The sequence below is a fragment of the Neopelma chrysocephalum genome, unplaced genomic scaffold (assembly GCF_003984885.1).
Source record: "Neopelma chrysocephalum unplaced genomic scaffold, ASM398488v2 Primary Assembly neopelma1_76, whole genome shotgun sequence".
NCBI lineage: Eukaryota > Metazoa > Chordata > Aves > Passeriformes > Pipridae > Neopelma > Neopelma chrysocephalum.
Window position 1 is genome coordinate 8444586 of NW_020897737.1, and position 11435 is coordinate 8456020.

The following is an 11435-nucleotide window of genomic DNA, read 5'->3' on the forward strand; positions in this document are numbered from 1 at the left end:
CTTGCAACAATGCAGTTTGGAAACTGATTGTCTGGGAACAGGCTCTGAAAAAAGGTTCTAGAGTCCTTAGGCAGCAAGCGGGACACGAGCCAGCAGTGTGACTTGTTAGCAAAGATGAGTTGGGCTGTATTGGCAGCAGCATAGCGAACAGACAGAGAAAATATTAGCCCTCCACATTCAGGTCTCATTAGGCCACATCTAGAACACTGTGTCCAATTTTGGGCCTGTAAATACAAGACCATAATGAACTGGAGTGAGCTCAGCAGGGCTCACTCCAAGTCATGCGCCTGGGAAACTTTTTCTGTGAGGAAAGGTTTAGGGAACAGGGTGAAGAGATGGCTTAGATGAACTCAAGAGCAGCCCTCCAACACCTATTAAGAGCTCATTGAGAAGATGCAGGCAGGCTCTTCCCAGGGGTACATGGTGTGAGGATGAAAGACAACAGACAAAAAGGGAAATGAGAGGTTTGGACTAGATATAAGAAAAAAAAAAATCACCATGAGGACAGCCAAGCTTTGGAACAGGTTCCCAAGAGGTTGCGCAGTGTCTTGCATTGGAGATCTTTAAGACTTAAGGATAAACTCTTGAGTAACCTGGTCAACCAGTGTTGACCCTGCTTTGTGCAGGATATTAGACTGCTAGAGTTCCTGAAGTCCCTCCCAACCTGAATTATTCTATTATTCTGAATAATTAAGGAAATGAAAATCTCTAAGTCACCACAGCTAGATCTTATATAACACTTTGATCAGTAGCTTAGGATGGAGGGAAAATAAAGGAGCAAGGTGGAATCACACAGAGATAAGTTGCTAAAAGGGACTCTAGTGAATTCTTTATGACTAACAGGCTAAGCAAATAAAACCTAAGGAAATGAGACTTCAACGATTATGCTGTCCATCACTCATTTCCAATAATAAATCTTCTAGCTTTTTAGCCAGTTTCAGCCAAATCTGACAAGGAAGTATCAGTCTCAAAGGTAATTGTGTTGTTATAGGATTTTGAAAAACTGGTTGCTGGAGAGAAGAAAGAACATCTTATTTGTTTTAACACTCTGAAAAGACAAGGAGAGGGTCACTGTGCTCCATTTTGTTTGGCATCTGTAGTCCAGCCATCCAGCTGATACACGCACAGATGCAAAATACACGTATGATCTGTATTCTGTGAGAATTATATGTGATTTTTTTTTCAATCATTTTCCAACCTTGACACCCCACTTCTTTTTAATTTTCTTGCTGTCATACAACACTTGTGGAGAGAAAGAATAAATCAGATCATCTGACTAGAACTGAGGCTATACCATTTTACAATGTTATTCTGATGTTGCCCTAATAGATAGAGAATTGCCTCAAGGTCTTAATGAAGTTATTACTGAACCCAATTTTCCTGAGTGATATTAGACATAATGATATGGGAGCAAAATAATTGCCACTCTTATTTTATTTTAGGGTAACTTTCAAAAGAACATTTTCAACCTCATGCTAAGAATTAATCCCTCTTTTACTAGAAAAGCAACTGGACACTTAAAATAATTACCAATCAGATGAAATATCTCACGATGAAAGTCTAATCTAACAGAAAATTATATATTCCAGGAAGAAACAAAGAATATCACAGCAGAAACTACTTACAATGGATCAGAGGTAGGGTCTCCTGTAGAAGCCTAGAAGACTAATGTGTATGTCTCAAACATGGATAGCTGGATAGCTGTGGAGCCAAGCAAGGACTGTTGGTAAAAACAGGCTGAGAGAAAGAACAGTATGTGGCTGAAGAAGGTGGCATACAGAGGTAGGGCAGTAATTTTTTGGGACAAACATCCTTGTTCCAGCTCCTGGAGATGGGCACAACACAGTACAGGGCAAGCACAGAAATGAGGTCGAGAAGGGGGCATGGACTGTCAACCAAAGACCAACCCAGTAGGGAGGGATCAAGACTATGAAAGTCCCCCAAAGCTCTCTGACTCATTTTCAAAAATGTCTAGAAGAATGAACTGCACATGATAACTAATTTGCACAGAAAGCGAGAAACTTATCTCCAGAGTGGGAAAAACTTATCTATAAAAAGGTATCCCCACAAAGGCTGGGTGGTGCCCCTGGACACCCCATCAGCTGGATCGATGCTAGTTGGTTTGTGTGTTTGTTTGTTTCTTTCTTTCTTTCTTTCTCTCTTTCTTTCTTTCTTTCTCTCTTTAATATTTCTCTCTTTCTGTCTCTCTCTCCTCCCTTTTACCCCACCACTTATTCAAAATCCAGTGCTTTGTAGTTATACTATAAGGGAGTAATACCAATTTCTATAATATGTATAATTTACTAATAAAACTTTTTAAATCTTTATGGACCATCTGACTTTTGTCGTTCCTTTTTGACAATAGGTATCTACGAATTTGGGTATTCCCTTCCCCTTAACAGTGGGATGCCACAGTCCCCCCAAAATAACAGTAAATAGAAAACAGGTATTTTGCTTACTTTTACAAAAAATCTCTGGAATACTCTGTTTCAATTTAAGAAGGATTTTTTTTTCTGTGTTAAATAAAACTACATATTTGTAGTTCCCCAGATAAATAAATACAAGGCTAAATTAATCTCAAGACTCTAGATTACAAAAATTTTGGGACCAGAGACTACTCTGTCAGTATGCAGTGTACCCAGTGCCATAAGAATGAGCCAAAGCAAACAGTTATTATCAGGTCAACTGCCATAATATTTTGGATCGCACCAGAAATATTAACTAGCTTTTGCTGAAATCACCTCAGACATTGACTTGCCCATAAAGAAAAGAAAATCTGAAAGCTGACCAGCTCTACCGAATTACTGAAGGTCATCAGGACAGAAGACTGAACCTTGTAATCTTAAATCTATTTAGTACCAAGGTTTGTAACACAAAACTTGCTGCTTTCTACTCCAAACAAAATGTGTGTCTTTTTTTTATCTTTGGCACATAGGGTTATATGTAATATATTTAAGAAAAGAAAAAAGTTGTATTCAAAGTGCCTTGGAGAAAGAAAGAGAAAATTATATGTATTAGATGATAGCAACAACACGGACAGAACTGAGAAACACCAGTGATGAAAACTGTATAAAACAGAAAATTGTAACTACAGGTCTTAAAAGACTAGGCTCCCTCTGCTGTCAAAAATGCTCTCCAGGGATGTACTTAAAGGTAGGTGTACACTGCACCATGGCAACTAGAGAGCAGCAATTCCTTAAAAAGCATCAAGAGAATTCTGCAAAGGAGCTCACCTTAATACATCCAGTATGTACTGGACCTAATGGTAGTTCCTGTAACGTCATCCTTCATCCAGTGCACAGCTGACCCAGCTAAATAATCAAAATATTCATCCAGCTAAAAAGTTCTTGCACAGCACAATGTAATGATTCAATACCATCAGTGAAAGCATACCTCAATTGTCAAGGCTTTAGAGAAAGTAATAGAAGTCATCAGAAATGAAGTTTCAGACCTGAGGAAATGCTGCAGCTCTCAGCCTACATCTACATAGATGGATGTAGCTAAGCATGAATGTTCTCTGCCTGAGTTTTGAGATGGTTCGCTATAAATCAGGACTATCTGTGGAGTTAGAGAGATGCACTAACATAGCATTTCCCTAAAGCAAGTATACTCTGCATTTCAGCTGTGTCTCATAGCTTATGACACTGACCATGATGTCATCTTATTTTTGTATCTCACATGAAGGCCCAAAACAGTTCATATCCAGACATCTCACAGTCTATTTGCTTCTGCCTGTATTTGTCTTCATATATATTTGCATTCCCATAATTCTACAGCCCACATATTAATGACTAAGCCATAACATTTCCCAGACATTTCAGTGAAAATCTTAGTTTGTACAGCAGAAAAAGACACCATGATAATTCCTGTATGAATGTAGTGCATTTTTATCACTGAGCATTTTACAGTAAAGTTATGCTAAGTTATGCTAATTGTCAGGCTTGAGGGTTGGTGATTTAAAAACACAAGATTCTTTTTCAGCTGAAACACTTTCACAGCACAAACACATGCTAGATTATCTCCTCTACTTATAAAAAGACATTCTTAATTATTTATTTTCACCTCATTTTACAGTATAGACACCTTCAATTCCCATACCAAGAATTTTGTGTTTTAAACTCTATAACTACCACGACAGAGATTTAATAAACATAGCTCTCTTCCCAAAAACTACTCTGTTATTTCTCATCCTGCCTCAACTTTGCTCTTTAAGTTTAACAAATAATTTTAAATTTCACTTGTAGCTCTTACATTTAGAAGACGATCTTAAATACATTGCTGCATGAAAAGAGACATTTTAATGGCAATATATAAAGTAAAAATATTTTCCAGATTTTTCTGTAAATCAAATCTTTCTAGTTATAAAAACTAGGCCACAAAAATATTTCTATACATTTTGGGTTTCTTCATATTATAAATATTGACAGAAAGACCTATCTAGATTATCCATAATAAAATATTTATACTTTACATTATACCTGCTGGTAATACATTATTTTTTACTTGTTTGTAAGCAATTAAGCAACCAATGAAACTTACCGATACATTAATTTGATGGTGTGATATTATGGGGGCAAATTAAGTGGCAAATCTGTTGTAAGATTTTGATTATAAAACAACTGCTATGGAGAGCATTTCTATACAGTAAGAAGGGTATGGAAATAAATTAACAACTAATGTTGGCTGTAAGAGTCAAGCATTATAAGCTGCCCTTTTCAAAATCTAAATGAATAATTTGAGTCACTGTGAAAGCAAGAAAAAAAACCCCTACCCTGCATGTAACTAAGGCATGGTAGCTATTTTGAGATTAACAGAAAGGAAATAATTTCCTTCTCTCATTGAGGATGAACTAATCTCTTCTGGTTTTCACTTTCACCTTGAGTTCTGAGCCAAGGGTAATTTTAGTAACATGACTTACAATCCCAACAGACACATGTGGGCAGATGCTTTTAGGTAAGAGAGCAGCCACTGTTTCTGACTTTCTCTCAAAATACCTAGGACTTCCACTAGTTGCTTTTCTCTCTCTACTGAAACAAAGCCAGTTAACCTTAATTTTTGTCATTCACTTTGTCAGAGTTAAGGCAAGTAACAAAGAAATGCTGACTGGGCTTAGTGAAAGAGATATATAACAACACGTTTAGATATAAATTAAACTGCATTGTTTTGTTATATTTCCTAGGTTAAGATTAATCTCCCCTAACTTTATCTATCTAAAAGTAATGTGTCTAGTCTTATCTTCTGTGGTCTCCCTGATGACTCAGTGGACCTACTATATAGTTCAACAGCTACTTGTTAAAGAATTGCCTGGGAGTATTTAATTGAGAAAGAAGATAGACAAGTGCTATAAAATAGATAACTAAAACACGGATGGTTAAAGGTAGGTGACTCATATCTTCAATGACAGAAGATGTCCCATATTATGAAAAGATAACTATACTCTTAATACATCACTTGGGTTGAATGAAGATGTCTTAGTATTATATCTATATACTTTCTACTAAGCAAGCAGAGCACAGAGGCTGGATCTGATTCAGACACCAGAGACAGGGATGTCCTCAAGGCTTACTGGTTCTGCAGTAACACAGAACATATGCAGGTTACTTAAATTTGAAAAATTCATGTATTGCATTTCTTTTCGCTAATATCTTGATACATGAATCGGATTAGTTCTCAACTCAACAGAATATATCAGTAAGGGATTATGAAATCTGCTGCTACATGGTGTTAGAAATATAACCACAAAATATTACTTCTCTGACGATGAATTGATTCCTTATGTCTAATAAATGCTTTTCATCAGCCCTTACCAAGCTAATTTAAGGTTACTCAGAAATAGTTGACAGTTGTACTGTTGTTCGAAAGTTAAAATAATTCCTAGTATAAGCCTATTTACTAGTTCTTTATGATTTGCTCTTGTTACTGTAAAAATTACTAGTTGTCTGTGATTTTTATAAAGGCAGCAATCTCTTCTTATTATCATTATTATGGATTTGCGATCTTTTCTGATATAAGACTGGCATATCACTTTTTTCCACTTTTCAGAATTATCAAGAAACTTTGTTGCATTTTATTGATTCAATGATTTCTGGAAGTGTTAGAAAGGTTACTTTTAGGGAGCACATGTTGTTCACAGAAGCAAGACACAGGCATAAATATCCTAGGAAGACAATATCCTGAAAAGACAAACAAGATCTTCTACAAGTGGTAGGTTGATAAGACAAAAAGTTATATAAGACAGTAATTTAAAAGTCTATCTTCTACTATCTTCTTCTTTTTCCCCAGATATTATGTGTTCTCATCTAAGATATACTGGGACCTGGTGTTACTCTCCCTTCCTAAATAGTCATGATCAATACAAAAAACAAGTATCTAAGATTGCTGCAGAGAAGGAAAACTATAGTGAAAAACTGGTACAAGGACAGGACAAATTATGGTATCTGAATGGTTATTCTTGCTAGGACTGAAACTTTACCTTTCAAACTCAGATTGCATTACCTTAATACATCTGTTGGAAAAGATAACATAGAAATTTAGCATCATGAAAGCAAAGGTTGAAGCTATAAATTAAATCGTAAATTACTCCTTAGCTCACAAAAGACAAATCATGCCACTGCTGTTCCCTGGAGTTCGCTTTGCACTCAGAAAACTGAAATGAAGGAAACAAATTCCACTTGGTATAAGATGATGTCACTCCCATTTATCTGTTGGAAACACAACAAATTACCATGTTCCAAAATTAATTTGTACAGAAAAGAATCTCACTCCTAAAAAAGAACCATGCTAGATCTAAGCTTCACTTAAAAAATTAGTAAGCTGAAGACTAGTATTTATACAAGTTTGTGAAAGAGTAAATATCTCCATTCATCCTAGGTTTCTAAAACCACTCAAAGAGTACTTTAGGATGATCACAGTTAAATATTGGCTGTTATCTTACAGCAAGTACAGTATGAACTCCTATTCAAATGCAGGAAACATGCTAAAATGACAATGTGAAATAAGGTTTTCAAATACTGTAGAAGAACTGGACTCATAAAGCTATTTGAGTGCTTACCATCATAATGTATTCCTGTCAAACCAGTGTGTGCTCTGCTATAAAACAAACTAAAAATCTATCTTGAGTTCTAATTAAAAGGAACTCACTACAAAGTTAATTACAAAGTATCTAGATATGAATCAGGACTTCCAGGAAATCTATTTCACACGAAAGAATTCAACATATGTGTTTCTAATTGTTTCCAAGAGATTTAGAGTAAGCTCTCTTCTAGTAACTACAGAGATAAGGAAGAGTGTTTTGTTCTTCCATCTGTCATCATGACACTTAACTTTTCATTTACTTAAATAATAATTTCCATGTTGTTAGAAGCCTTTGATTTCCTAAAAGCAATATTCAGAAACAAACATAGTTACAAGTGTATTTGTTTCTGTAACCTTTCAAACATTGAATACTCACATTCACTTAGACATGCTCCCTTGAAAGCAAGACAGCTCCAATAATAATCCCAAAACTGTCCTAAAACATCATCATCAATAGCATATCTCATAAACACAGATTCATCCATGTCCCAAGGGTAGACTTACATTGATATTTTCACCCCTTACAGACACAAACTGCTAGAAGTAAAATGCTAAAGGCCATATTGTCTTCCTTCACCTCCTCCCCAGAATTCATGTGCAGCCCAAATGCACCTCACAAAACAGCAGAAGCTACAGGGATCATCTAGAGTTCAAACTAAACCTTTGAAACAGTGACACAGTAAGACTGACACCACAAACAAAAGATTTCAAAGAAAAAGAAAGGCCTGTGATTCCAGGCAGCAGTCAAGCTTATCATCACCTTGAATTACTGTCCATCACAGTAACAGAGGATAACTCCCGCAGGCAAAAGCCAGCTGGACAGTAATCATATTTTACAGTTCTCTAGTGCCTTTATCTGATGACCTCAAAATACTTGACAAACACTAATTCATTTCACCTCACAAGACTTCTGCTGCTGGCTAAATACCACTGGACTCTAAATAAGGAATAACTGAGTGTCAGAGATGTAGCCCAAACTTTCAGCTAACAGTAAATTGCTCTCCTTGCTATGTACCAGTGACAGAAAATGCATTAGAGAAGATTCCAAAGGTTTCTCAGAGATTGGTCTACTAAAACAGTTACAGATTGGGCAAAGCCAGTCTCTATGAAAAGAAGATTCCAAAGTTTTCCCAGAGCTTGGTCTACCAAAGCAATAAGAGTTTGGGTAAAGCCAGTCTCTGGGAAAAGCACAACACCAAATATCCCCAGGCTTTATCACCTGTGTGAGAAGCTTTGCTTCAGCCTCTGTTTCTAACTTATCCTTTGTTCTTGTACATGGCATCATAATTAGCAAGACCTTTTCTTACCACACCAGAACCAGGCTTCCTATTCTTAAAAAAAGTAATGGGCGTAGAAGAATTTGTAACCCTTACCAGATTTTAAATGTCTCAGTTTTTTACACTTTAAATGTAGAGATAAAGCAGAGGTGACAAGAAGATTACCGAATTAGTTTTTTTACCATAATTCCCTTTGATTATTAATTTTTGAGCTTTACTCTATTCTCTTTCCAGCAATCTAAAATCAAAGCTAGTGACTGCTGGCAGTGGAAATAATATGTCTGTACAAATCTGCAAAGTGACAGATATTTAACAATATTTCTAAACAACAAAACCCCATAAACATTACCAAGGATTGGATTGTAGGACAAAATCAGTTCAGGCTAAATCCACATTAAGTATTTTTTTTTCTTCTAGTTACTGTTTACGCATTTAGAATCCTATCTCATCCTATCTCATCCTACTATACAGGACAATAATTATTTGGATGTTCAGCTAATTTTTTATAGAAAAATTATAATGCATATAAGAATATTTTCTCAGATAAGGGATATTTCTAAACATATGAGTAGTGCAAGAAATGATATTCTAGAAAATATCAACCTATTTGATATTTGATATCTATTGTCTTTTGAGGTAGCATATCAAATGAAACTTTTAATGTCAAGTTTTCAGCATTGTCTGAAGAGCCAATTTTGTAAAATTCCTATGAACGGACAATTTAAATGAATGGAACTACTCATATATATATAATGATTTTCATTATCAGATTAATGTCTTACATTCTCAGAAGAATTATCAAGGACATTTCTGTGGTAATTTAATAAATGCTTGAAACCATGAGTTTCTATCTAAGGCAAACTTATTTGTTAACTCTCGAATTACTCATACTGGAAAAAAAGTATATCCCATAAAAGATAGCAATTTCTCTATCACCGCCAGTAATGTCTGATACATCATTTAATAAAAAAAGTTAAGAGGAAGTATAAACCTATGTCTTTTACTGCAAAATGCCAAAATTGGCGATGTACTACAGAGCATAAATAAGTCACTGGGTTGCTACCTCTGCCTGCTGTGTTCCTAAACATGAGCCATGCCTGAAATATGAAATAGGCTTGGCTATATTTTGTATCATAATATGATTCCCAGATTATGAATATTAGAAACAATATGCCAGAAGGAAAAAAATAAATTATATGATACTGTAGAAGATCATAGCTTTATTTATTATAATTTTAATGCCTTTCTATACTTCTCTTGATTGTCCAGCCTTGCTGTATAAGGTGTAATATATAAATTCATAAAAAGATGACACCAAATTTAGAGCTGTTAGCAATTCTAGCTATGCTCCTTAGACATAAAGTGAGAACTTCTCAAACTAGTAAATCCTCTGCAATTCAAACATTACATACTCAAATATTTAAATCAACAACAAAGGTACAAAAGATTAAATGCTTAAAGCTATCTCAGAATAAAGGTATGTCATTTATAATGAAATAGGAATATGTTTGCAGTATGATGTCAGATTTTGGTCCAACGCAAGTGGTAGTTGGTCAAAATATTTTCAATTTTACAAAAATACTCATAAATTAAATTACAATTCTATATAAACTTTCTATACTTAGTTACAAGACAATATTATTTGTGACTTTGAAAGGTATCCCCACAAAAAGAAGACTAGAAAACAGTCATCAACAGTAGTCCAAATATTCATGGATGTCATCAGAAAGAGCAATTTTTAGAAGTTACTTACGCCTGCCGCTCCCTGTACATCTTGTTAACTTTGTCCCATTGAAAATTAATTTGAGTCAGCTTTTCTTGTATATTTGCTGCTTCCTTTGGTGTAGCACTTTGCAAAGCCGGTGTCTTCTTATTGTGAATAATTTCTACACGACCCTGCAGTCTCCCCAGGCTATCTTTAATGCTCTGTAATATCAAGATTTTAAACAATAAAATCAAAACTTTGGTTTTATACATAACAAATAATTGTTCATAAGCAAAATAAAGTGGTGGAAAATGCTAATGAACCAATAACACTGATAATAATAACAGTTTTCCAATAACCACATATAACAACTGATATAATTCTTTTACTATGCTTTATATTTTACCCATCTGTCACTAATTTCCTACCATTGCTCTGCTCCATTGTTTGGCACTGCTGATTTTTTGTTCATTGTTCATTTTTTTTTTCCTGGTTTTAAAAAAACTACATAGTCATTTTCAATTTGTTCTAATTTACTGAACACTCTATCCAAACATTTTGAATCTGCATCTAACAATACCAGTTTTGATGCAGATTTTAAAGTGTTACTCTCTAGTAACCTTCAATATATAAAATCTGGTACACAGAAAGTTGCTGCAGATGTGTGTAGCTACTAGGAAGAAGTTGGTAGTCTTAGAAACCTATTATAAACCAGACAGACTTCATGGACAGTTTGAACTAAACTGAAGGGCTTCCCAGCCCATGAGTAGGGAAGCCTTTTCTCTCTCCTGCCTTTCTTTAAGTTTTGTAATCTGTGTCAGCTGTGAATGTTCACTTCACTTCTAATTCTGCAACCCCTGATTTTTCTTAATAAAGAAATTTCTAATGTATCCACGTAGACTATACTTAGCATTTCCTCTTCATTCAGCATTTATGAATTCTGATTCTACAAATGGTTTTTAATATTTGTTTTTATTAATAAACACATCATCCACACCATCTCATGGCTAGACAACAAGTTCTACAATTCTACTGTAATGAATTTGATTTAAAACCAGTATTTTAGAACCATGTGTGCAACAGTGTACTGGTATATTAGCAGTAGTATGAAGTTACAGGGAGACAATGTGGTTGTAATTTTGTAACTAATTAAAGTTACAACACTGCATTTACTATCTTGTAAAATGTAAGAATTGAAGTCATCATGAAAATGTGAAGGCAATGCACTGAAATAATTGTATACAAACTACCCCCTGCCAACATCAAAAGAAAAACACCCTGGGTTTCTAAATCTCTATATACACTATAATACAGTGTTTTTTGGAAAAAAAGGAAGGGAAGGGAAGGGAAGGGAAGGGAAGGGAAGGGAAGGGAAGGGA

General features: G+C 35.0%; 1 protein-coding gene across 12 annotated transcripts in view; it reads right to left on the minus strand.

The window, feature by feature from the left end:
• The window catches only part of DMD (dystrophin), a 1013774-nt gene that overhangs the window by 583713 nt on the left and 418626 nt on the right, over positions 1–11435 (minus strand). For all 12 annotated transcript variants that reach the window (XM_027688940.1, XM_027688937.1, XM_027688948.1 and 9 more), the window contains one exon: positions 10105–10277. In XM_027688940.1, the coding sequence (XP_027544741.1) occupies positions 10105–10277 (173 nt within the window). The remainder of the gene's footprint in view (positions 1–10104; positions 10278–11435) is intronic.